The 26890-nt window shown below is 47.9% G+C and overlaps 1 protein-coding gene across 1 annotated transcript in view; it reads left to right on the top strand.

Moving 5' to 3' along the window:
• VWA5B1 (von Willebrand factor A domain containing 5B1) overlaps positions 1-26890 on the top strand; it is a 126638-nt gene that overhangs the window by 48081 nt on the left and 51667 nt on the right. The window contains exons 11-13 of the mRNA XM_030222168.1: positions 12066-12251; positions 16301-16484; positions 23656-23846. Coding sequence (XP_030078028.1) covers positions 12066-12251; positions 16301-16484; positions 23656-23846 — 561 coding nt within the window. The remainder of the gene's footprint in view (positions 1-12065; positions 12252-16300; positions 16485-23655; positions 23847-26890) is intronic.

Raw genomic sequence — 26890 nt, 5'->3', positions numbered from 1 at the left:
TGCTGTCTCATCCCCCCTATTCCACTCCGTCATAAATTTTAATTGGGCCGCCCCGTAATACCATTGTAAATTGGGAATACCTCTACCCCCTAGATCCACTGCTCTCCACATGATCTTCCTGGAAAGTCTGGCCCCCTTCCCTCCCCAAATGAACCGGAATATTTCAGATTGTAATCTAGATATCTCTCCCTTAGGGACTGAGATTGGCAAGGTTTGAAAAAAGAATAAAAGCCGGGGGAGCAGATTCATTTTTATTGCTGCTATCCTGCCCCACCATGACAGCCAGCCATGCCTCCATTTACTTAGGTCTCTCCTTATTTCCCTAAACAGTGGGATGTAATTCAACAAATATAATTGAGATAAATCCCTCGGAATCTGAATTCCCAAATACCGAAAATGCCCTGCCGCTTTTTTAAATGAGTAGGACTCCAGCAATCTATTTACCTCGCTATCTGAGAGAGTCACCCCCATCAATTCAGATTTATCGTAATTGACTTTAAAGCCAGACATCCCCCCATATCTATCCAGTTCCCGTTTAATAATAGGCAATGTCAATAGTGGATACCCAACATAAAACAAGACATCGTCTGCAAATAAAGCTATTTTATGCTCTGTGTCCCCTATCCTCGCCCCTTTAATATCTGTTAGGATTCGCACCCGCTGTGCAAGGGGTTCGATGGAGATCGCAAACAATAATGGGGAGAGAGGGCAACCTTGCCGTGTCCCCCTTTGAATCGTGAACTGTCCTGTGTAACCCCCATTCACTTTTATTCTGGCTACCGGTGATTTATATAGGCACTGTAACCATCCCACAAATCTCTCCCCAAATCCCATTTCACTCATCACCTCCCTGTCGAATGCCTTCTCGGCATCCGTTGTCAAAAAAGCCAGCGGCTCTTCGCTTTGTTGAGTACCCCATAGGATATGTAATGATCTCCTTATATTATCTACCACCTGTCTCTTGGGCACGAAACCAGATTGATCTTCATTTATCAAATACGGCAGCACTATCCCCAGCCTATTGGCCATTATCTTGGCTAAGATCTTAATATCCACGTTTATCAGGGATATCGGTCTATATGAACCACACACTCCTGGATCACGCCCCGGCTTTAACAGAACCGATATCCCCGCCTCATGCATACTAGGTGGGAAAGGTCCGCCTGTCAAACCACTGTTACCCACTCTACATAGGACAGGCACCAGTTCCTTGGAAAAGACCTTATAAAATTTGGCCGTGTACCCATCGAGTCCCGGAGCCTTCCCCCCTTTTAAATTTTTAATTACTTCAAACACTTCTTTATGGTTTATGGGTTGCTCTAACATCTCCCTTTGAGATCCTGATAACCGCTGGAGTCCCAACTCCTGCAAATATTGTTGTATTTCCCCTCTGGAAACCTCCGCCCCTCTCGCATATAAAGTAGTGTAGTATTGCACAAATTGGTCACGTATAGCCCTGTCGCTGTACAAAGGAACCCCCCCCTGTCCCTTAATCATCGATATTGTACTATTGACCTGACGTTGCTTAAGAAAACGGGCTAGCATAGTACTCGATTTGTTACTAAATTCAAAGAATTTCTGTTGCATGAGATGCCTTTGAAATTCCATTTTTTCCACCTGCAGTTTTTGTAATTCAGCCCTACATTCTAATAAACTTTGCAAGACCTCTAGATTCCTTCCCTCCTGATGTTCCGCCTCTAGTTGTGCTAATCTTTCTCTAATCTCCAATTCCCTAGATTCACGCTCCCGCTTCCGGATCGCTCCATTTTTGATGAGGCGTCCCCTTATAACCACTTTAAGAGCATCCCACAAGCTCCCATCAGACACCTCACCCATATCATTAAATTCCATATATTCTTTTATGGCCCCCCGGATCTCTGTACAGATCTTATCATCCCCTATTAATGATTCATTCAACCTCCAATAGGTAGATTTCCTTTCTTGCCCTAGATCCGAGAACGTGATCCAAACCGGGGCATGGTCAGAAGCATGAATGCTTTCTACTTCTGTTTCTCCCACCCTTTCCCATAGGGAGCGGCTAACCCAGATCACATCAATTCTTGTGTATGTCTGTTGTGCGTGCGAGTAGAATGAAAATGTTCGTTGCCTAGGATGTTGCAGCCTCCAGACATCAAGGAGATCCAACTCCTTGACTAAAGCCTTTAGTTTACTTCTATGTGGTTTGAGATTACCTCCTTCACCCTTAGAATGATCCAGCCCTGCCCAGGTCATATTAAAATCTCCCCCCATTATTACCCTGCCTGCTGCGAACTGTGCTAATTCTTCTCGAAGAGATTCAAAAAATTGTCCCTGCCCTGTGTTGGGAGCATATAGATTTATAATTGTTACAGTCTGATTATATAGTTTCCCTTTTATCGCAATGCATCTCCCCTGTGCCTCTGTGTACATATCTTCCTTGTGAAATGGAACTCCCTCCCTAATATATGTAGCCAGGCCCCCCATTTTGCCTCCCCGTGGGTCTGCCAGTGCATAATAGTTTCCAAAATTCTTATGTTGCAGCAACCTTTGATCTTTCTTTTGTATGTGTGTTTCCTGGAGCATAATAATGTCCCACTTTAAACGCCTGAGTTCATTAAAAATAATACTTCTTTTCCCTGGGTTGTTTAAGCCATTAACATTCCATGAACCCATCCTAACCCCCTCCCCCCTCCCCCCTTCCCTGTCTTCAACCGGCCTCCCTCCCTTCCTGCCAGTTAGTTCTTGAAGGAAGTGTGTCAACTACCGGGTGCCACTGTGTACCCTCTTATCCCATTCAATCTCACCCATCCATACATCCACCCTTCATGCGCTCACCCTTTCCACAACATTTCCTATATTTGAGCCCTAATAGTTCCTTAACCACTTCAACAGCTCATTCCCACTACCATTTTGTCCATTACAGTCAGGTTTGATCTCCTTGCGCTGGGCTAGCTGTGCTGGGTAGTGATGTTCATCTCCTGCCTCTTCTAACTGTTGTCCATCCCGATTGCGACCTGATCCCGGAGCCCGAAGTCTCTCCTTTCTGCCTCTGTCCCTCTGCCGGAAGATCTTTACACCCCAGGTCCAGCAATGCTTTCCACGCTCCCTCCGTGGTCTGACATTTTTTGGATTGATTGCCCATTGTGAATTGCAGGCCAAATGGGTACAGCCATTTGTACCTTAAACCCTTTTGCTGCAGATAGGTTGTCACCATTTTGAAGTCTCTTCTTCTTGTCAAAGTCGCCTGCGCCAAATCTTGAAAAACTTTAACACTACAGTTCTTCCATGCTATGTCCCTCATGCTTCTTGCTTTTTTCCAAATCAATTCCTTTGCTTGAAACTCGTGAAAACAGACTATGATGTCTCTGGGTGCATCTCCTCTCCGAGGACCAAGACTCCTGTGCGCCCTATCAAGCTGCACAGTATCCATTCTATGATTGGGAGTTCTCCCCCGAAGATGAGATGAATGCACACAATTCCTGAATTACTTTCACATAGTCCCCAAATTGATCCTCCTCAGGGATCCCTTTGAATCTCAAATTACCTCTCCGCGATCTGTTCTCCAGATCTTCCATCTTCATTTCCAACTCCATTCTGATTCGTTTTTCCTCTTTAAGGGTGGCTTGCACAGTTTGTAGCTCCTCTCCCATTGCCTCTATATTTTCCTCATTTAGGGCCACTCTGTTTCCTATGTCTTGAATTTCTCCACGCAATTCTGCAACAGCAGCTTGAATTTCTTTTTTTGAAGTTACAACCTCCGTCTTCAATTCCTGAAACCATTTGGCAACATCCCTCTTAGTGAGCTCCATTTCGCTCTCTGAGCGCTCTTCATGCTCCAGCTCCGAGTCCGAGACATTAGCCACCATTTTGGCTCCGCGCTTCCCCGCTGTCTTCTCTAGCGCCGCTTCCGCCTCTGTTTTGTCCGCTTTGAAGTGGTATTTCTCCAGCTTTTTTCGGGTCGTCATGCTGTCGGACCTTAGCGGAGCTTCGGTAGCGCGATTTTCCTCAATTTCTCAGGTGAGATCTTATTTTAATATCGAAGCACCTCCGGAGCTTCTCTTTCATGCGGCCATCTCCCAGTGATGACGTCACTTCCTCTCCCAGTAATTAAAATTTGCATGCACATTTCCCCATGCCCTATTCTAAAACCCTGTACGCCTAAATCCCCTATGCACAACTGAAAAGGGGGCGAGGCCAGGGGAGTGACAGGGACATTCCTAAGAGCTGTGCACAGGGTTATAGAATAGCCCATTTCCACACCAAAATGCCCAGAGGTCGGCACGGGGCATTTGCACCGGGTTTCAGCACCCAACTTGTGACATGGAAATGGGGTCTAAGCGCTATTCTATAAAGAGCGCTCAACCCGGTGCGCCACTTATAAAACGGTACTCCTTGCCGATTTTTTTCCAGTGCCAAAATCTCAGTGTCATCTATAGATTCCCTCCAAAATGGGTTTAGTCTGTTTATAAAACCATGTGGCTAGTAGCGTACCAAGGGCGGGGCAGTGGGGGAAGGTCCACCCTGAGTGCAGGCAGCAAGAGGGTGCGTGGACTGGAGCAGTCGTGTGGCTGTTGGCTCTGCCGGTCCCCTGCCCCCTCTGACATTACTTCTAGGGGACCGGCAGTGCCGACAGCCACACGACTGCCCCTTGCACCCCCTTGCTAGGAGGAAGGGTGGTGGAGGTGATCCACTTCGGTTGGGGGTGTGTGTGTGTGTGACATGCCTCAAGGGTGTGACACACCTCGTGGGATGTGACGTGCCATGGGGAGATGCAGCAGTGCCCCGCCCCAGGTGGCAAGCAAACTGGGTATGACACTGCATGTAGCAACTGCACTGGGTTGAGAACCTTGGAAGCTGAGCTTGATTCCCGCTGTGGCTCCTTGTGACTCTGGGCAAGTCACTCCAGGAACAAAAACTTAGATTGTGAGCCCTCTAGGGACAGAGGAAGTACCTATAAGTTTAAATCTGTTTATTCAAGCAACAGTACTATTCATAGGAAAAGCGATACAGAGTGATCTGAAGCAATATTAAAGAAGAAACATTCAATGCGCATCATTTTTATCCCCTTATACGACAGCCTCTACTCCCCTCCCCCATCCCAACCCCACCCCTATCCTTCCAAGGAAGATGGCCGGCCTTCTCGTTCGAAAATAAGCAGGTTAGTAATCCAGGTCCCTAAGTTTGCACCTGAAGCAACAGAGGGTTAAATGATTTGCCCAAGAGCACACAGAAGCTGCAGTGGGCTTTGAAGGGGGCTTTGTCGTCTGCCAGCCCCACTGCTCTTCCCAGCCCACCTAAAATATTTTAAGTAGGCGTTTGTTTCGCTGATTTACAAGACAGGCCCAACACTTTCAACATGAAAGAACAATTATAGAAAAAAAATCCAAAAAGCAATTAAGAAGAAGAAGAAGCCAAAAAGTCTTGATTGCATAAGATTTCACACAGTGTCATAGCGAACCCAAATTAGCTCTGCTTTCAAAAATTGCCTCAACAGTGAGACAGACTCCTACAGGAATGCATTTGGGATTGTACTTTGTAGACAGCAGAATGTGAAAAATCCACACAGGTGTGAAGACTTTTGGAAAGCACTGTATATGTATAGCACGTAAATATTTTGCTTTGAAAATTATCCAGAAAAGCTAACTGCACAGCAGTGGCGTAGCCAAGGGTGGGCCTGGGTGGGCCCAGGCCCACCCAGTAGCAGCACACCTTTGATGTGGCTGGCAGGGATCCCCAAGCCCCACCAGCTGAAAACTCCCAACAGCTGTCCCTCCTACGTACCTTGTAAACAGCAGCGAGAAGCAACTGATACATACTGCTTGCACCAGCCCCACAGCCTTCTCTCTGATGTATTCCCAGTTCCCACCTATGTGGAAACAGGAAGTTGCATCGGGGAAGGCTGTGGGGCCAACATGAGCAGTGTGTATTAGTTGCTTCTCGCTGCCAGTGAAAATCTATTTAAAAGGTATGCGGGGGAGTGGAGGAGTGGCCTAGTGGTTAGGGTGGTGGACTTTGGTCCTGGGGAGCTGAGGAACTGAGTTTGATTCCCGGCACAGGCAGTTCCTTGTGACTCTGGGCAAGTCACTTAACCCTCCATTGCCCCATGTAAGCCGTATTGAGCCTGCCATGAGTGGGAAAGCGCGGGGTACAAATGTAACAAAAATAAAATAAATAAAAATAAATATGGCATGCGGGTGGGAGGGTGAGAGAGAGAGGCCAAATCACTTGTGGGACAGGGCAGAGTTCTGCCCACCCATCTTGGGCCCAGGCCCACCCAAAATTGGGTGTCTGGCTACGCCCCTGCTGCACAGGCCTAGTCCTGCTATTTAGGGAATGCTACAGCTTGAAGAACGTTCCGGCAATTGGCAACTCATGTTTAATGCTCAAAAAAATACAGGGTCATACACTTAGGAGTCCTTTTACAAAGGCCTGCTGAAAAATGGCTTGCGGTAGTGTAGGCGTGGGTTTTTGGAGCCCACCGATCCATTCTTCAACGCACCTGTAAAAAAGGCCTTTTTCGAAAACAATTTGCCAAAAATGGACATGCGGCAAAATCAAAATTGCCGCGTGTCCATTTTGGGTATGAGACCTTACCGCCAGCCACTGACCTAGCGGTAAGGTCTCACACGGTAACCGGGCGGTAATGACCTACGCGTTTCAAATGCCACGTGGCACGCATCTGATACGCGCGTCCGGTAATAAGTATTATTTTTCTGACGCACGTATCGGATGTACGCCAAAAATTAAATTACCGCAAGAGCCACGTGGCAGCCGGGCGGTAACTCCATTTTGGCGGGTTGGGTGCGATTTAGTAAAAGGGCCCCATAGATAGGTAAGCGAGTAAGAGGAGTTAGAAAATTAAGGTAACTCATTTAAAGAAAGCTGCATATGAGGTCAGAGAGATGATTAAATCAGAAGCATAACCAGGTTGACGGCATGGGGGGAGTGAGAGCAGACGGCCGCTGGTGCTTAATTTATATGTGACAGATCGCATCAAAAATAGGCACCAGCTCCATCGGAAGTCCGTTTGGGGGAGCGGCCATTCCCCTGGTGACCCACCTGACTACACCTCTAGATAAAATGTTATCTCAGCTAGGGGAGGATTGGATAAACATGTCCTGCTGCAGTATGTGCAGCCCATGTCACTCCTTGTGTGTGTGAGTGAGACTAACAAGTTAGTTACTTCTTCCATTAAAGGCTTGGTTGAAGAGCCAAGCTTACACCTGCTTCCTGAAGTAGAGGTAGTCTTGTGTTAAGCGGAGCCTTTCAGGCAATGCATTCCAGAGTGTGGGAGCTACTCCGGAGAAGGCTCGCTTGCGGGTATCACATCCTGTAATGTCTTTTGGAGAGGGTGTAGTTAGTGAAAGTCCTTGGGAGGACCTTAGTGTCCTTGGCGGTGTGTGGAGGATCATCCTATTCTTCAGATACTCTGGGCCATTTCCTTTCAGGGCCTTGAAGATCAGACATAGAGTTTTAAATTTAGCCCTGTACTGTACCGGTAGCCAATGAAGTTTTTGCAAAAATGGTGTGATGTGGTCACGTCATTTGCAACCTTGCTGCAGCATTCTGAACCAACTGGAGCTGATGCAGACCCTTTACAGTCAGACCATTGCAGAGCGCATTGCAGTAATCCAGTCTTGATGTTATCAAGGCTTGTTTTTCTGCACCTAAATATGAGCCTTGCACAAAGTGTTTGCACTTGGAAAATTTTTGAGGGGCTCGTATTTAGGCGCAGAAGAACAGGTGCCGATGTGTGTTTTCACTTTCAGTTTTGGTCGGACAAGCGCACAGGTTCGTAACTCACTATCTGCCTTTAAAACTCGCACGGGCTTCCTTCGGCTTACATAGCAAGAGAAAACCAGCACTTAAATGTGAAAGATTGACGAGAAATCCTCTTTGTAAACCTTCTACATTACCCTGGACCCTCGTGGAAAAATTCCCACGTTGTGTGCATTTGTTAAAAGTGGGTGGAGTACTCTCTGCATATTTATTATTTTATTTAGATTTTGCTCACACCTTTTTCAGTAGTAGCTCAAGGTGAGTTACATTCAGGTACTCTGGATATTTCTCTGTCCCAGGAGGGCTCACAATCTAATTTTGTACCTGAGGCAATGGAGGGTTAAGTGACTTGCCCAAGATCACAAGGAGCAGCTGTGGGATTTCAACTGGCCACCTCCGGATTGCAAGACCAGTGCTCTAACCACTAGGGCACTCGCAACATTCCGTGTAGAATCTCAAATAGTATCAACAGAATCTCATATAGTAGCAACATTCCATGTAGAATCTCAAATAGGGAAAGGGAAATGGGACTTGATATACTGCCTTTCTGTGGTTTATGAAACTGCATTCAAACCAGTTTACAAATACAGGTACTTAATTGCACCTGAGGCAATGGAGGGTTAAGTGATTTGCCCAAGATCACAGCAGCAGGATTTGAACCGGCCACCTCTGGATTGCAAGACTGGTGCTCTAACACCTAGGCCACTCCTCCACTGGCAACATTCCATGTAGAATCTCAAATAGTAGCAACAGAATCTCAAACAGTAGCCAACATTCCATGTTCCACTGCACTAACCACTAGGCTACTCTTCCACTAGCAACATTCCATGTAGAAGCCTGCCCTTGCAGATCAGCAACGCGGATGCGCAGGCTTCTGTTTCTGAGTCTGACGTCCTGCACGTACGTGCAGGACATCAGACTCACAGAAACAGAAGCCTGCGCGGGTTGCTGACCTGCATGGAATGTTGCTAGTGGAATAGCAACATTAACATTCTATGTAGAATCTCAAATATTTATTTAGATTTTGCTCACACCTTTTTCAGTAGTAGCTCAAGGTGAGTTACATTCAGGTACTCTGGATATTTCTCTGTCCCAGGAGGGCTCACAATCTAAGTTTGTACCTGAGGCAATGGAGGGTTAAGTGACTTGCCCAAGATCACAAGGAGCAGCTGTGGGATTTGAACCGGCCACCTCTGGATTGCAAGACTGGTGCTCTAACCACTAGGCCACTCCTCCACTCCACTAGGCCACTCCTCCACTAATATACCTAAATTACCTCATCAACACACATTTTACTACAGTTTGTGGCCGTCTTCCGCACAAGTTATGACCCGCGCACAAGTCCTCCTGCATTCCACAGAGTGTACAACCAGCGTCCAACCCTCAGTAACTCTGCTGCTAAATCCCACGGTAACGGTTGCTTCTTGCATCGACCTCTGTACGATTAAGTGCTAAATATCCCGGGACGGCTCATTGAAGGGGCACCTTATCTATTAACTTAATCCTCGTTGGATATCGACCCATAGATTCTTTGCAGATGGTTATATCTTTTCTGTAGCCTGCGTAGGACTAATCCATAAAATGATGCCTCAAATTAACTTTGGAGACCTGCTAGGTCCTTTTTAGAGAAATGATAGCGTTTGAAACAAGTTTCCAGGTCGTTTTTTTAATCTTCACTACAAAAGCTGCAGCACATTCTTTCTGGAGACCTGAGGTGATTAATTCCTGGTCTTGATTCCGCTATCAAGGCGATGTATTGTTTGATGAAGTAATCCCCTGCATGTATTCCTTAGAGATAGCCCCACAGGTCTCGCTTCCTCCAGTAGGTATTAAAGAGACTAGTTAATTGTATGTGTTTATTCTCTTTGGATATGTAGAAGCCTTTTTCCTGTTTTAAAAGGTTCTTGGGTTAACTCCAGGTTCTAGGCTGTTTGTCATCTGCTGCTATTTGCAGTCCACATCCTGAATCCTAATGAGATCAGTGTAGAAAGGTCTCGGCCAGGGAGACTCATAGAAGTTTTAATGACTGTCTTGTCTGTTCCTGGGGGAGGAGGAGGCCAGAAGCCTTCTGTCTGCAATCTCCTTTTCATTTTCTGGTTCCCAGGGGCTGTGTGGGTGGAGGTCAGGCTCTCAATCCCTCTGGCTCTGATTTTCTCACTCCCACTCTTTGTGTGGGTGGATGTGTTGGTCTCTGAGCTATTCCAGAGCAATACAGTTAGATTCACCCCTTGTGTGCCAGGGAGAATAGAGTGTACACACTTGGTCAGTTCTAGGGACTTCAAGCAAATGACTTTTACTATGGGGAGGAGAAGGAGGCAAACTAAAGAGAGGAAATGGAGGGAGACCTCTCTGACACGGATTACGGCAGGAACTCTCACACTCTGTGAACGGGTTGCAGTGAATCCCTCAGGGTGAAACCTGGCCAGGAAGAGCACGGCCCGAAGATTTATTAATTTATTTCACTTCATATATTGCACAAGGCCCTGCACATAGCCAGCTTTCTCAAGGACCAAGTGGACACAAGTGGGCCAATGTTCAAAGCGATTGAAGTGGGCAGGAGGGGCTCCTGCCCACTTAAATTGCTGGGGGCTGGCCAACCACTGATATTCAGCGGGCAGTGCCGCTGAATATTGGCTCTGACTGGTCATCAAAAAAGTGGGCAGTTCAGTGGGAGTACAGGGAAGGAGCCGGCAGCTGTGCGGGTGCTGGAAATATTGAGTGTCAACATCCACATAGCTAAGCGGGTGAATTTAGAACAGCTCAAGAGTCATCCTAAATTCAGGTGCTTAGCTATATGGACCCCAGGATTGGCATAACAAAAAAATCTGCAGATCTCCCCACCCTCACAAATACCAGGGGGTAGAAGTGAAGCCAGCTTGCTCACGCTTCTAGCGGTTGCCTTTCCAAAATGGCTGTCTTGACCTCTAGTGGCAGCTTTGCAGTACTTCCATTTTGGAAAGGGGGTGAGAGCAAGTTGGCTTCACTCCTTCCCCCCCCACCATCCTTGCTAGACCACCAGGGATTGCAGGTAGGCCCTGGTTGGGGGGGGGGGGGTACTATCCTGAATGTTGGAAGGGTGAGAGATTTGTGTGGTTGGGGGAAGGGGAGAGGAGGCTTGGAGTTGTGTGACAGAGAAGAGGGATCAGGATCAAAGAGAGGAATGGGGCCAAGGGAGGATGAGAGGGATTCTGCAAATTTTTTTGTTATGCAGATCCTGGGGTCCATATAGCTAAGCACCAGAATTTAGGACAGCTTTTGAGTGGTTCTGCCCCCTTAGCTATGCAAATGCTGGCACTACATATTTCCAGCACTTGCATAACTGCTGGCTCCTTCCCAGCTTTGCCCCCTGTAATGCCCAGAACTGCCCATTTTTTTTTTTGATGGAGTGTATCCTGCAGGTTGGAGAGGTGGGAGGGGGTGGAGGGGCTACATGGTCAAGGGGGTTTGTGGTAAGGGGAGGGGATTTGCAGTTGCATGACAGGTTGGGAGGGGATCGTGCAGGATGTCAGATTCACAGAAACAGAACGAAGCCTTGCACCGGAAGAAGAGGACCTCGCAGGCTGATCTGCAAGGCTTCGTTCTGTTTCTGTGAGTCTGACGTCAGACTCACAGAAACAGAACGAAGCTTTGCGCTGGAAGAAGACCTCGGCTGGCGGGGGTTGGGGTCCCCCGCCAGCAAAGGTAGGCGACAGTGGGTTGGCAGCAGGAGGGGGGTCGAGAGGGTCATCGGCAGGGGGGTCCAGGGCCAAATCTACGGGGGCCCAGGCCTCCGTGGTCCCACGTAGCTACGCCACTGCTTAGCACTTGAGTCCTTATCGCCTTCATAATGGGTGGTGGTAACAGCTCGTGCACTAATGTCAAAATTAGCGCATGGCCATTAATACAAAAAAATAAGAAATTTGGCCATTTTACCCCAGGAGTCAAAATGGCTTTAGTGCATGGGAAAGACTTGAGTAAGGGTGCACTAAAACCACTTTTTACCCTTTTACTGGGCCCCTTAGTGTTTTAAAAAAAATAAGTCAAGAATGAAAGTGAAACCTGAACCTTTTAACGACAGAGTTCCACACCAAAGTGCTGCTTTCCGGAATTTTTCTGCACAGAAGTTGATGGGTGTGGATTTTCTCTGTAAGTGGACCAACTTCTCGTGCATTTCAAGGTGAGGATCATAACAGAAATAATTTAGGCACACGAGACAGATGGCTCAGCAGACCTTACCTGCTGCAGATTCCACGTTTCTGTGTAACAAATTATCCTGAAGCTGGCGATGCCTACCCCTGTCCTGTTTTTTTGTTTCCCTTTCCTGGCAGATGATAAAGTCGTTGAAGAAGGCCATGGCACCAGTTCTCAGTGACGTCAGCATAGAATGGGTCTTTCCCGAAACCACTGAGGTCCTGATCTCACCTGTGAGCGCCAGCTACCTCTACCCTGGTGACAGACTGGTGGGATACGCTGTGGTGTGTGACACCTCTCGATACCTAACGAATCCTAGATCGGTGGGTAACAGCACGAACCAGCCAAACGTTAACACTGCACATGACATGATTCACTCGATGCAGATGCTCTTCATAAATGAATACTTTCAGTAATGGATTTAATCTTCCAGGGTTCCTAGGCACTGCTGATATAGGTCGACCCCCCCCCCCCTCCTCCTGATATGAACCTTTAATCACTCAATCCTGAACCTCAGATCACTCCAATTCTTCCCCCTCAAGCACACACCCCACACTGATCTTCAGTCTCTATCACATCTACCCCAACCTCCTAGTTGCTTCATTAGTTGTATCATATCAACAGCAGGTTGAATGTGCCTGGAGACCGAACCAGCCTTTGTTCTCGGACGCTGCCTCTGGCGTGGATTCCAGGAAAGGACGGCGCCATTGGCACTGAGCATACTGGTCTCCACATCCAGCTGTTGGTGCTGCTGCTGCCACTGAAGCCAGGAGGTCAAGGGTAGTGGTGGAAGAGGTCTGATGTCTACACCGAAAGTGCGAGAGATTGAAGGTCTCTGAAGTTGGTGGGTTGTCTGTGTGGGAGAGAGAGAGAGAGTTCCAGAATGGAGAGATTGAAGAGCTATACGGGGAAGCAGGAAGGATGTGACGGGGAAGAGTTTTACCGTCCTAGGCGCAGGCCTGGTTGTGGTGATGGATGACTCCTACTACCAAAAATTATTTCAGCAGCAGTAGCGATTCAAATACTGAAGCCAATCCAGTTAACAGTTAAAACAGAAACAAAACAAAAAAAAAAAATCTGTTCCATGCTCTCCTTTTTCTTCTGATTTAATTTTATTTACATTTCAGGCTGAGGTGATATTCATATGTTTGAAGATTCATATAGCTTCGCCTGCTTCTCCACTCCCACCACTATCAATCTTAGTTAATTGGAGTGCTGTTCTAGTGATCCTTATCCACGCTCATGCAGCGTCCCCCTGATACATGCAAACTGAACAAAATGTGCTTAGCAGAAGCAGAGCTCAGGGAAGGAGGATTTTAATAAGATGGAATTCTGTGGGGCAGATAAAGACCAAAATGACCCATGCAGGTCTGCCCAGCAATAATTTACCCAGATGTATTTCCATATGGTGCTTTAGTCCGTCACTTACCCTGCTCTGCACTGTCACTAAACACGCCTTTCTGCTATGCGTGTTTCCACCTGTGTAAATATAATGGGAAGTAGGAGCCACAATGGGGCAGGGCTTAGTGCCAGTTCTGTAATGACATTTAGGTATATCTACGCGGTTATAGAATACTCCCACACCAAAAGTCAGGCGAGATCACTTAAGCCAGGTCATTGGTTGATGTAAACGCCAATCGACACGTACAACTGGTAGTATTGAATAAGTTCTGCGTGTTCTTTGGTGACACTCCCATGGCCTGCCCGTGGTTTACCCACATGTATGTCCCCATGCAATTACGTGCTACCTTATAGAATAGTTCCAAGTGCAGAGATGCGTTTCACTGCAGATTATTGATGCCAATGATGCTTACAAGTGGTTCCCATTTATAGAATTGTCCTGAGTGAACATGATCCTTCCTTGAGCACTGTGACTGTGCCAGGCTCTATTATCATGTTCCTTCAACACTGCGGCTGTGCCAGGCTCTATTGTGACATCACCTTCCTTGAGCACCATGGCTGTGCCAGGCTCTATTATCATGTTCCTTGAGCTGTGTCAGGCTGTATTGTGACATCACCTTCCTTGAGCACTGTGGCTGTGCCAGGCTCTATTATGACATCACCTTAATTGAGCACTGTGACTGTGCCAGGCTCTATTATCATGTTCCTTGAGCTGTGCCAGGCTGTATTGTGACATCACCTTCCTTGAGCACTGTGGCTGTGCCAGGCTCTATTATGACATCACCTTAATTGAGCACTGTGACTGTGCCAGGCGCTATTATTTTGTTTCCTTGAGTACCGTGGCTGTGCCAGGCTTTATTATCATGTTCCTTCAACACTGCAGCTGTGCCAGGCTCTATTGTGACATCACTTTCCTTGAGCACTGTGGCTGTGCCAGGCTCTATTATGACATCACCTTAATTGAGCACTGCGACTGTGCCAGGCTCTATTATCATGTTCCTTGAGCTGTGCCAGGCTGTATTATGAAATCATTCTCTACGATCTATAATTCCTGGTGCCACAATGTATGGTTTCGGCAATCTTCAGCAGCTCGTTGTGTCTGTGATATTACCTCTTATGGATTTTCATGATGGGGGGAGGGGGTAAGAGTGGATTTTCAAACTTCACTTGTTTACTGCTCCCTCTAAGCTCAGCAGGTGTCCTCCAACTGCATTGCTACCAGTAGGGGGTGGTGTTTCAATGTTGTATTTTCAATCTGTAGGGACAGGCAGGTTCCCTGGACTCTGCAGAACTTGCCTGTCCCTCTCTATTGCAAATGTGATAGTGAAACAATAACCCCCTCTCTGCTGTAAGCAGTGGCGTTCCTAGGGTCGCTGACACCCGGGGTGGTCGCCGATGCACCCCGCCCCCCCACGTGCAACGCGAACCCCCCTGTTCCGGGGCAGAGGGAGCATGGAAACAACGAAGCTGACTGGCGCGTCACCCACCCCCCCCAGTGGCGTGCACCTGGGGCGGGCCGCACCCACCGCCCCCCCCCCCCTTAGTACGCCACTGGCTGTAACCCAGGGGCATAGCCAGACCTCGGCAGGAGGGGTGTCAAGAGCTGAAAGTGGGGAGCACATTTTAGGCCACCTCCCCCAGGTGCCGCCCCTCCCCCACCGCTTCCACCCCCCCCCCCTGCTGCCCATCGCCGCTGCAAGGTGCCTTTGCTGGTGGGGGTCCCCAACCCCCTCCAGCTGAAGCATTTATCTGTCTGGCGCTGGTCTCACACCTGCTTCTTCTCCTGTTTTCAGCGCGCTGTGCTCTGCATGCTCGTTTTAATGAAACTAAGCCTGCGCGAGCATTCTCAGTTTCATTAAAACGAGAGCATGCACGGCGCGACTGGAAACTGGAGAGGAGGCAAGTGCGAGACCAGCACCGGACAGATGAAACGCTTCAGCTGGTGGGGGTTGGGGTCGGGGACCCCCTCCAGCCAAACCGGGGGCCCCAGAGCCAATTTGGGGGAGCCCAGGCCCCTCATGGCATTAATGTACAGGAAGAGAGCCTTTTTCAACTGAAGGAGAGCTCTGGAATGAGGGGGCATATGACAAAGTTCAGAGGGAATAGGCTTAGGGGTAATCTATGGAAGTACTATTTCACAGAAAGGGCGTTGGAGGCGTGGAATGGCCTCCCGGTGGAGGTGGTGGAGTCGAGGACTGTTCCAGAATTTTAAAAGGCATGGGATAAGCATGTGGGATCGCTTCGGAACAGGAAGAATTAGGGGTTACAGAGGATGGGCAGACTGGATGGGTCATATGGCCTTTATCTGCCATCATGTTTCTATGTTTCTATTCCACCAATGCCTAAGAGCCAACCTCATCAGTGATGTCACAATGGCTCAACTGTCCTATTCTTGGCTTACTTTCCCCCCTTAGTGTGTTTCAGTCTGTTAACCAGAGCTGATATTGTGATGTCATAATGCCTCATTCCACCAATGCCTAAGAGCCAACCTCATCAGTGATGTCACAATGGCTCAACTGTCCTATTCTTGGCTTACTTTCCCCCCTTAGTGTGAAGAGTTTCAGTCTCTGGTAACCAGAGCTCATATTGTGATGTCATAATGGGAATAGGCTTAGGAGTAACCCAAGGAAGTATTATTTCACAGAAAGGGTGGTGGAGGCATGGAATGGCCTCCTGGTGGAGGTTGTGGAGTCGAGGACTGTTCCAGAATTTTAAAAGGCATGGGATAAGCATGTGGGATCGCTTAGGAAGAGTTAGGGGTTACAGAGGATGGGCAGACTGGATGGGTCATATGGCCTTTATCTGCCGTCATGTTTCTAGCAGAGTTATTGAAGGGCCCACGTTCCATCACCTTTTTCTCATGAAGCTCACCTGTCTCCCTCTGTCTGTCTCTTTGCCTCCCTTTGTGTCTTGTACAGACTGAAAGTGCTGTCTACCCCTCATCCCCACCTTTCGTTCTATTTTTCCGTAGGATAAAAGGCGTCGGTATGTCATGATGCATTCCCAGGAGTCAGGAAGCTCCGTCTTTTTCCGATCGCAAGAGGATTCTACAGGAAATGATGACTGGAGAGGTCCAAAGGAGGACTTATCAGACCGGACCCCAGAGTCCTTAGCAGTCAATGATGACCTACATAGAGACTCCGAGCTGGAACTTGGTCAGTTTCTCTGAACTGAACATGAACTTATGGGATTTTTTTATTAGGGATGGGCAGCCCAAAATGTTTCTTTTGTTTCGCTTCCCATGTCCTTTGCAGCATTGTTCATTTTGGTTTGTTTCGGTCAGTTTTCATTTTCGTTTTGGGAGCCATTTCGTTAAGAGTGCCTGCTCTTTACCGACAGTCGGTGCATATGCGATGCTTTGCGCAGGCACAACAGTTCATACTCTTTGCAAAGAGTACGCACCATTATTGTTTGGCAGATGGGAAAACACAAAGAGGGCTAAATTGGCACATCAATCTAGCCATCCCGGTGTGCAATTGAACTCTGGAATTCGTTGCCAGAGAATGCGGTAAAAGCAGTTAGCATAGCAGGGTTTAAAAAAGGTTTGGCTATTTTCCTGAAAGAAAAGTCCATAAGCCATAATTTAAATGGACTTGGGGAAAATCCACTGCTTATTTGTAACATAAGCAGCATAAAATCTGTTTTGCTGTTCTGGGATCTTGCCAGGTCCTTCTGACCTGGATTGGCCACTGTTGGAAACAGGATACTGGGCTTGGTGGACCTTTGGTCTGTCCCAGTATGGCAACACTTATGTACTTATGTTCAATGCTGTCCACATAGCATCAGTTCCATTATGGCATCTTGGCACCAAGATTGTGTTGTAGAATAATAACAAAATGTTTAGGCGTGCCCCCTCACAGCATGTCGATGTCAGGTGTAAGTTGGTGTGCATCTGCGCCAAGAGATGTGCGTAATTTATAGCAGTGGTGTGGCTACGTGAGGCCACGGGGGCCTGGGTCCTCGTAGATTTGGCCCTGGACCCCCCTGCCGATGACCCTCTCGACCCCCCTCCTGCCGCCAACCCTCCCCCGCCATCGTCTACCTTTGCTGACAGGGGACCCCAACCCCCGCCAGCCGAGGTCCTCTTCTTCCGGTGCAGGCTTCGTTCTGTTTCTGCACATTGTACGTGCAGGACATCAGACTCACAGAAACAGAACGAAGCCTTGCGCTGGAAGAAGAGGACCTCGGCTGGCAGGGGTTGGGGTCCCCTGCCAGCAAAGGTAGGCGACGGCAGCGACGGGGGAGGGTTGGTGGCGGGGGAGGGGGGTCGAGAGTGTCATCGTCGGGGGGGTCAAAGTTGTTGTTGGTGGTGGTGGTGGCAGCAGGGGGGTTGGCAATGGCGGGGAGGGGGTCGGCGGTGCCGGGGGGGGGGGCTAAAATGTGCCCCCTCACCTCGGGCTCTGGACCCCCCTCCTGCCGAAGTCTGGCTACGTCCCTGATTTATAGTGTGATCTAAACTGCATGTCAAGCTGTGTTCTGGATGATTTGCAGTTTTTTCTGATATTTACTTAATACCAAGAAATAGAACGTTACAGTAATCCAAGTGAGGTAGGACTAACATTTGGACTAATAGTGCTGTCTCATTTTGAATAGTGTTTTCTTCCATAGCTGGTTAATATGGGAAGAGAAGGTGAGTGAAGAATCGAGCACGACCCTAGTAGTCTGGTTTCAGATTCGACTGTAAAGCTTTGACCACTGGACAAAGATATTGATGATGGGACCTCAACTCCATGATTTCGGAACCACAGGACCTTGGGTTTTTTCCAGATTCAATTTCAGTTTATTGGCCAGAACCCGGGTGCTAACAGCAGTCATGCCATTCACTACACACTGAATTGTATCTTTGTTTCATGCTGTCATTGGCCAGAGAAGCAGGATGTCATCTGCGTAGGATTACAGTAGTTCATTAAGACCCAGGCGTATTGAGGCATAGGCGTGGTTTTGAGTTATGCATGTAATTGGAGCACCAGGTGAAAAGTTAGATGTGGGAATGCCCACCACATTTTTATTGGTGAAAATGGTGGCACCTAAATTTACACGCCTAAGCAATATTCTATAAACTGTGCCTAACTTTAAGCATGGCTTATAGAATAGCGCTTTATTTGGCACAGATTTAGATTTTGCCGCCATGTATAGAATTCACCTCTGTTTGCAGGTACTTTCTCTGTCCAAAATCTAAGTTGCACACTACTTGTAAAGAAGGCACACTTGCATGCTTATTTTCGAAAGAGGACGCCCATCCTTCTCGCAAGGTCGTCCAAATCGGCATAATCGAAAGCCGATTTTTGACACCCTTGACTGCTTTCCATCACGGGGTTGACCAAAGTTCACGGGGGCGTGTCAGTAGGGTAGCGAAGGTGGGACTGGGGCGTGATTAGGAGATGGTCGTCCTCGGCCAATAACAGAAAATAGTGCATCCCTGACGAGCACGTGGCCGACTTTACTCGGTCCATTTATTTTTACAACCAAGCCTCAAAAAGGTGCCCCAACTGACCAGATGACTACCGGAGGGAATCGGGGATAACCTCCCCTTACTCCCCCAGTGGTCACTAACCCCTCCCACCATAAAAAACAAGTTTAAAAATACTTTTTTGCCAGCCTCTATGCCAGCCTCAAATGCCATACTCAGGTCCATCGCAGCAGTATACAGGTCCCTGGAGCAGTTGTAGTGGGTGCAGTGTACTTCAGGCAGGTGGACCTGGGGGGGGGGGGGGTTGGGGGGCTCAGCACCCAAGGTAAGGGAGCTATGCACCTGGGAGCAATTTCTGAAGTCCACTGCAGTGCCCCCTAGGCTGCCCAGTTGGTGTCCTGGCATGTGAGGGGGACCAGTGCACTACAAATGCTGGCTCCTCCCACGACCAAAGGGCTTGGATTTGGACATTTTTGACATGGACGTCTTTGGTTTCGAAAATCGCTGAAATGAACTTTTCTGGAAATGACATGAAACAAACATTTCCTGGCTTTCCAACCCTACGGTTAAATTTAAATCATGTGTATAACTGAAACACAGCTGCTCTTTAGAGTTAAGATCAGCTGTGTTTCAGTTATACAATAGCCGAGGCTATTCTGGCTGGCTTCTGGAAGACTTGGGTTTGATGCTCAACCCAATGGTCTTCTGGAGGACGGCACCCTGCTGACTCAGAAAAGTGCTTCAACGTGTATGCTGGAGATAGGAGGACGAAGACCATGATTGATGATGATCTTATAGATGAGAAGAAATAAGGAGACTGGGGGGTCCTTTTACTAAGGTGCGCTGAAAAATGGCCTATGGTAGTGTAGACGTGTGTTTTGGGCGCGCACAGAATTATATTTTAGCGCACCTACAAAAAATGCCTTTTTAAAAAAATTTTCCGAAAACGGACGTGCGGCAAAATAAAAATTGTTGTGCGTCCATTTTGGGTCTCAGACCTTTCCAGTAGTAAGGTCTCATGCGGTAACCGAGCTGTAATGGTCTATGCGCGTCCAATGCCACTTGACGTGCATAGCTGCCACATGCCAGAAAATAAAAATATTTTTCAGGCGCGTAGTGGACATGCTCCAAAATTGAAAATACCGCAAGGGCCACACGGTAACCAGGAGTTAACTCCAATTTGGCGCACGTTGGGCACACGTAGGCGCCTACACGGCTTAGTAAAAGGGCCCCTGGTGAGAGGGAGGATAAATTGAGAGCAAGGGCAACATTCAAGACGGAAAAAAATAAAGAACTTGACGTGACGTTTATTCTGAGGGGGGAAGAGTCATAGCGAAAGAGGAAAAAAACAAACATTCTAAATGAGACACTTGTACTATCCTGTATTTAAACTGTTCTATTTACTCATTAAGCGTGCGGATAGAGGCTGAGGTTTTTTATGGCTGATTGCAAATTATCCCAGCTATAATGAGTTGTAAATGCCAATCATTTGCTGGTGGGGGGGGGGGGGGGGGGGGAAGTGCAGAAGGGAGTGAATAGACCATGCTGGCAGCTTCGTTTAAAAAAAAAAAAAGGAAAAGATTAGAAACTTTCTGCTCAAAATACTGACTCATATGCAAGTCCTACAATAAGCAATTTAGATGCATGTCTAAAAATTAATGTTTGTTTCCTAACTGTTGCCTCTCTAAATTGCCAATTAAAAGCAGGTTTAGCTTTTCATTTTTTCCGAAGCAGGAACTGTTTCTATTTAAACCCTTCTGTCTCGCTGCACCCTACGCCTGGAATAAACTTCCTGAGCCCCTACGTCTTGCCCCATCCTTGGCCATCTTTAAATCTAGACTGAAAGCTCACCTATTTAACATTGCTTTTGACTCGTAACCACTCGCCTCCACCTACCCTCCTCTCCTCCTTCCTGTGCAGTGCTGCGCACGCCTTGTAGCGCTATAGAAATGCTAAATAGTAGTAGTAGTAGTGTAAGTGCAGTTTCTCCACTTACCTGATGAAGATGGGATAACTTGAGACCTAGTCCCAGACGTACTAAGTTAGTCCAATAAAAAAGGTCTCACCTATCATTTTGGTTTGACTCTTAATTCCGCCAATACACGTTAAAACTTCTTTTTCTGGCAATGTGTCTCCTGCTTCCCATTGTGCTAACAGATGATTAGAATTTATTTGTCGACTGCCATAAACCAGATTAAGACAGAGGTTTGGTTCTCAGTGGGCTGCTGGAGGCAGAGGGAAGTGAAATGGCTTTGTCTAAAATGGATGTCATTTCAAATGACATTCTAACCCCAGCACCATTTGTTTTTCACTTCATGTGGTTTCTAATCTGAAACAGTACCAGAAGAAACAGTGTTTTGTTTCTTGTCTACATTTTTACATGCCCCAAACCAGTGGTTCTCAACCATAGGAGCCAACTTTTCAAAATGATTGGGGGTGCTGAATTTTTTTTAAACAGGTGGTGCATTCCCCCTCCCCCTGTCCCCCCTCCCTCACCCCCCTCCACCTCCCTCCGAGTTCCAGGGCCCCCCTCCCTCCAAGTTCCAGGGTCCCTCCCTCCTCCCTCCCAGTTCCAGGGTAGTCGTCCCTCCCTTCCTCCCTCCCTCCCTTCGAGTTCCAGGCCCCCTCCCTCCGAATTTTAAAAGTCATCTATCTTACTTCGTCAGGGTTAGGGCGGCAGCAGCGGTAAAAAGCATGCAGGCTCGGCTCGGTGCTTAGTTGTTTACCCTTCTCTCTCTCTCTCTCAGCTCTGGTCCCGCCCTTGCGGAAACAGGAAATAAGGGCGGGACCAGAGCTGAGAGAGAGAGAAGGGAAAACAACTAAGCACCGAGCCGAACCTGCATGCTTTTTACCGCTGCTGCCGCCCTAACCCCGATGAGGTAAAATAGATGACTTTTAAAATTTGGAGGGAGGGGGCCTGGAACTCGATGGAAGGAGGGAGGGAGGGAGGGAACTTCCGGTGGGTGAACGAACTTCCGGTGGGTGAAATATTGGGGGTGCTCGAGCACCCACAGCACCCACGGAGTCAGCGCCTATGTTCTCAACCCAGTCCATGGGACACATCTAACCAGTCAGGTTTTCAGGATATCCACAATGAATATGCATGAGATAAATTTGCGTGCACTACCTCCATTCTATGCAAATGTATCTTATGCATATTCATGTGGGTAGCCGAGAAACCTGATTGCTGGGTGTAACCTGAGGACTGGGTTGAGAACCCCTGCCCTAAACTCATGCAGCATGTGCTGAAATGCAGACATAAGAACTGAAGAATAGCCATACCGGGTCAGACTAATGGTCCATCTAGCCCAGTATCTTGCTTCCAACAATGGCCAATCCAGGTCACAAGTACCTGGCAGAAACCCAATTGGTGGCAACATTCCATGCTACTAATTGGGTTTCTATGCACACCCCTATTGTCCACAGTCACACCAGGGGCATAGCCAGACCTCGCTGGGAGGGGGGTCCAGAGCTGGAGGTGGGAGGGCACTGTTTAGCCGCCCCCCCCTGAGCCGCTGCCGCCGCCACATTGGATCCCCCTGCTGGCCTGCCGACGATCCCCTTGAACCCCCCTCCCGCCACCAACCCTCCCCCGCCATCGCCGCCCGCCCCGCCGCCGCATCAGATACTTTGCTTGCTGGCGGGGGTCCCCGAACCCCGCCAGCTGAAGAGAGTCTTCTTCAGCGCCGGAGTAGCGCCTTCGTTCAACTAAGTTCCTGGTGTGATCAGCTGTTTCTGATGCCTTACGTCCTGCACCGTGCCGTGCAGGACGTAAGGCGTCAGAAACAGCTGATCACACCAGGAACTTAGTTGAACGAAGGCGCTACTCCGGCGCTGAAGAAGACTCTCTTTGGCTGGCGGGGTTTGGGGACCCCCGCCAGCAAGCAAAGTATCTGATGCGGCGGCGGGGCGGCCGGTGACGGCGGGGGAGGGTTGGTGGTGGGAGGGGGTTCAAGGGGATCATCGGCAGGGGGGCCAGGGCCTAATCTACAGGGGCCCGCCTCTCATAGCTACGCCGCTGAGTCACACTGGGAATAAGTTACCAACTGGGTTGTGAACCACTATGATGTATGTAATACCTGGTAGAGGAGTAGCAGTGCATGCAAATCTCTCTCATGAATATTCATTGTGGATCTCCTAAAAACCTGACTGGCTGGGCTGCCTCCAGGACCAGGTTGGCAGGGCCGCCGAGAGACTGGGCCAGGCCCGGGACATGGCCGCCCCCCCCCGGGCCCCCCCCACCCAAGGTTGCCAGACCCCCCCCCCCCCCCACCTGCCACCAGGCCCTCTCTCCACCCCGGGCCCTCTGCACAGACCTTAAGCGCCACACCTTCGAAGGCGCAGCGAGCAGCAGCAGACCACTTCTTCCTTCCGTGTCCCGCCCTCGTGGGTTACGTCAGGCGAGGGCGGGACACGGAAGGAAGGAGTGGTCTGCCGCTGCTTGCTGCGCTTTCGAAGGTGAGGCGCTTAAGTTCAATGCCAGGGAGCGACGGAGGGCAGGCGGGCCGGACTGCGGAGGAATTTTGCCCCCCTTCCCCCCCTCTCGGCGGCCCTGCAGGTTTGGGAACCAGTGCTCTAAAGTCATGCAATTCAGTTTATGTCAACTCGTTCATTAAAAATACTGGTTCTTGGTCATGTTCAGTGTGGCAGCGCATCAGTGACTTACTAGAGAACCTTGATGGTGGGAATTGGGAAATTGGAGAGTCTTTTATCAAATATTTATTTCACCTGTGGGTGGAAGGGTGACAAGGAAAATAGAAACCAGAAAGAAAACTCCATGACTATGTTGATATACTTGTTACGATGATACTCATCGCGTTTGGTATTCCCTCTCCAGCTGCTGGCCAGAAATGATACAAACTGCATTCATCACTACTGTATGACTTAGCCATCATCATGTCTCTTGGTGTTTCCAGGGACAGACCCCAAGTCCCCATCTCGACGGAGGACGTACAGTACAAATCAGGTTACTGATCATAATCCCTCAAGGAGGTTCTATACCTCCAGTGACCCGAGTGCAGCAGCTGGGAAAAATCCACTTCACAGAACTCAAATCCAGGAGCTAGCGGGCCAGACCAGCCCTGAATCGTGGCATGCAGACCAGCAGGTAACTGGCCAAGGGTTCCTTTTCTAGGCCTCTGTGTCATCTGAGGATAAAGAATTGTTTACAGCTGAATTAATGAATTATCAGAATGGCATTTTAGTGGCCAAGAGAGAATATTTTAATAATAACATTTCCGCTTCCATTTCTCAGTCTAGAGATTGAGAAATTTTAAGCAGTGAAGAATTTAACTTCTGCTGATCAGAAGGTAAACTCTGGAATTTCTGCCCAGATGTTTGCGAATGCATTGCTTTCTAAGGTTTCAGATGTTATTCAAAAGTTTATAGATTTACTATTACCATTGCCAGAGTCTGATTTTTAATTTTGGAATAAAGTGGTATAAATTCACACCAGTATCTTCAAAACAAATGTCTAAAAGAAATTCAGGTTTAAATAATACTTTTTGTAAACTGGATGTCTGTTCTATCACTATTTTCAAAGCTATAAGAGATTCAATTACTGAAATAATTGGTACATTAAATAATAGATCATTCGTTCAGAGGTTAGTGCTTACTATGTTGAAGAGAGCATCATTTACTCTGCTTTTAAAACGTAAGAAATTGTGTTGGGGGGGGGGTCCTTTTACAAAGCCACAGTAAAAAGTGACCCGTGGTAGTGTGGGCACAACTCTTGAGCCCTCGCAAGGCCACTTTTTACCCGCGGCTGGGAAAAAGGCCATTTTTTAATGGGTAAGGAAATGGGCGTGCACAAAAATTAAAACTAGCTTGTACTTATTTATGGGCTGAGCCCTTACTGCCCTTTGACTTCGTGATAAGGGCTCACATGCTACCCGTGCGGTAACTATGCAGTGTGCGCCCATGTGGTCACACTGCCGATTACCGCTGGGAATGCCCCCTGTGGTAGAAAATAGAAAAATATTTTCTACTGCGGGATTTGGTACAGGGCAAACTCGGAATTACCGCCAGGCGCACATGCTACCCCGATGGTAGTGATGATTTGGCATGCGCTACCCACGTGTCAGCTCTCCCGCAGCTTTATAAAAGGGCCACTGGATGTGCAGGTTCCAACTAATTATCCTCCAGAGCAGGGGCATAGTCAGACTTAAGCGGGAGGGGGGTCCAGAGCCCGAGGTGAGGGGGCACATTTTAGCCCTCCTCCGGAGCCACTGACCCCCCCACCACCATTTTGACCCCCCCCCCACCACCACCATCTTTGACCCCCCCCCCAGTGCCAACCCTTTCGACCCCCTCTTCCCACCGCCACCAACCCTCCCCCGCTGTCGCATCACCATCGGGTACCTTTGCTGGCAGGGGACCCCAACCCCCGCCAGCCAAAGTCCTCTTCTCTGGCGCGGCCGCGTTGCTGGCTGATCTGCAAGGCTTTGCTCTGTTTTTGTGAGTCTGACGTCCTGCACATTGTATGTGCAGAATGTCAGATTCACAGAAACGGAACAAAGCCTTGCAGATCAGCAACGCGGCCGCACCGGAGAAGAGGACCTCGGCTGGCGGCGGGTTGGCGGTGGGAGGGGGGTCGAGAGGGTCATCGGCAGGGGGGGCCAGGGCCACCCGTGGCCCCACGTGGCTATGCTCCAGCTCCAGAGTCTTCTATCCCATTCTTGGCAAAGGTTTTAGAAATGGTGGTATTACAGCGGCTTCAGGATTACACCAAGACTCACAATCTATTGGACTTATATCAATTTAGAGTTAGGCCAAAGCATAATATGGAGGGGGTCTTTCAGTAAGGCGCACTGGTGTTTTTAGCACGCGCTAAAAATAGGCACGCTATGTGCTAGAGACACCAATGTGTTTCTAGCACAAAATACGAATGACCACCTAAACTTCCGGAAAAACCTAAAAACTCACCTATTCAAAAAGGCATACCCCACTGATCCAACATAAATGCCCGATCTCTGCAACACAACGTAACTAAATCACAGTACAGACTGGACACAAACCTTCCGTTGCACGATCCCCAATGTGGTTGCGCCATATTAGCTCTATCGAACTACTTAACCACAACATCACTTTGTATTTGTCTACACCGGAGTCCGCAAGTGCTGCTCCGGAACTATGTAAGCCACATTGAGCCTACAAATAGGTGGGAAAATGTGGGATACAAATGTAACAAATAAATAAATGTATTCCTATGGGCGTCTTTAGCTTTTAGCGCGTGCCTATTTTTAGTGCGCATTAAAAATGCCAGCTCGTCTAAGTAAAAGACCCTGTTACTGTCAACACGTGACATGATCAAAATGGGATTTGATGATGGGAAACAATATTTTATGGTCACATTGGATGGTCTCAGTGGCATTTGATAAAATTGGCCATCAAGTACTGCTTACGAGACTGGATAATTTTTATTTTACTTTATACTGGGCTTATGTCCCATGAATAGCTCCAAGCGGGTCACAAAGAAATAAGCGTGAAGCAGATGTTCAGATAATAGATCAGCCACATTAACAAATACAAAAAATAGAGGAATCAATAAAAATCTGAATTATGCATTAAAATATTTCTGAAATAAAAAAAGTCTTAAGCGACTTCCTAAAAAGAAAATAATTATTTAACTTTCTAAGGTCTAATGGTAATGAATTCCAAAATGATACTGCCTTATAAGAGATAGAAGTGGTCAGCAATCTCTTAAATCTTAACACTGTGTCCTGATGGATAGTACAATAAAAATCAGTTTTGAGTTGGTTCCAATCCTTTCTTGAGAACAGAGCATTTCAAGTGAAGACAAATGGATATCTCTGCTTAGATATCTATTTCCTCAGGAGGTCTTCAAGGCTCGGCCTTGTCTCCAGTGTTGTTCAATTTATATATGATACCTATTTGCAAAATCGTGGCCTGTCTTGGTCTGCATTATAAACTTTATGCAGACAATTTAAAATTATTTTTTCAGGATGAAAACTATGGAATCCTCTCTGGCCTATCTATCATATGTCATTAAGATGATTCAACGTTGGATGACAGCCAATAGACTTCAACTGAATGTTGGAAAAACACAAGTTTTGCTTTTCTCAAGAATGGGTTGGACAAATTGTCCTTATAGATTTTCAGGTAGATGGATGCACCATTTTGATTTTGAAA

The sequence above is a fragment of the Microcaecilia unicolor genome, chromosome 13 (assembly GCF_901765095.1).
Source record: "Microcaecilia unicolor chromosome 13, aMicUni1.1, whole genome shotgun sequence".
NCBI classification, from domain to species: Eukaryota; Metazoa; Chordata; class Amphibia; order Gymnophiona; family Siphonopidae; genus Microcaecilia; species Microcaecilia unicolor.
Note: the sequence above shows the minus strand (reverse complement) of the source record. Positions and strands in the feature narration are given on the sequence as shown.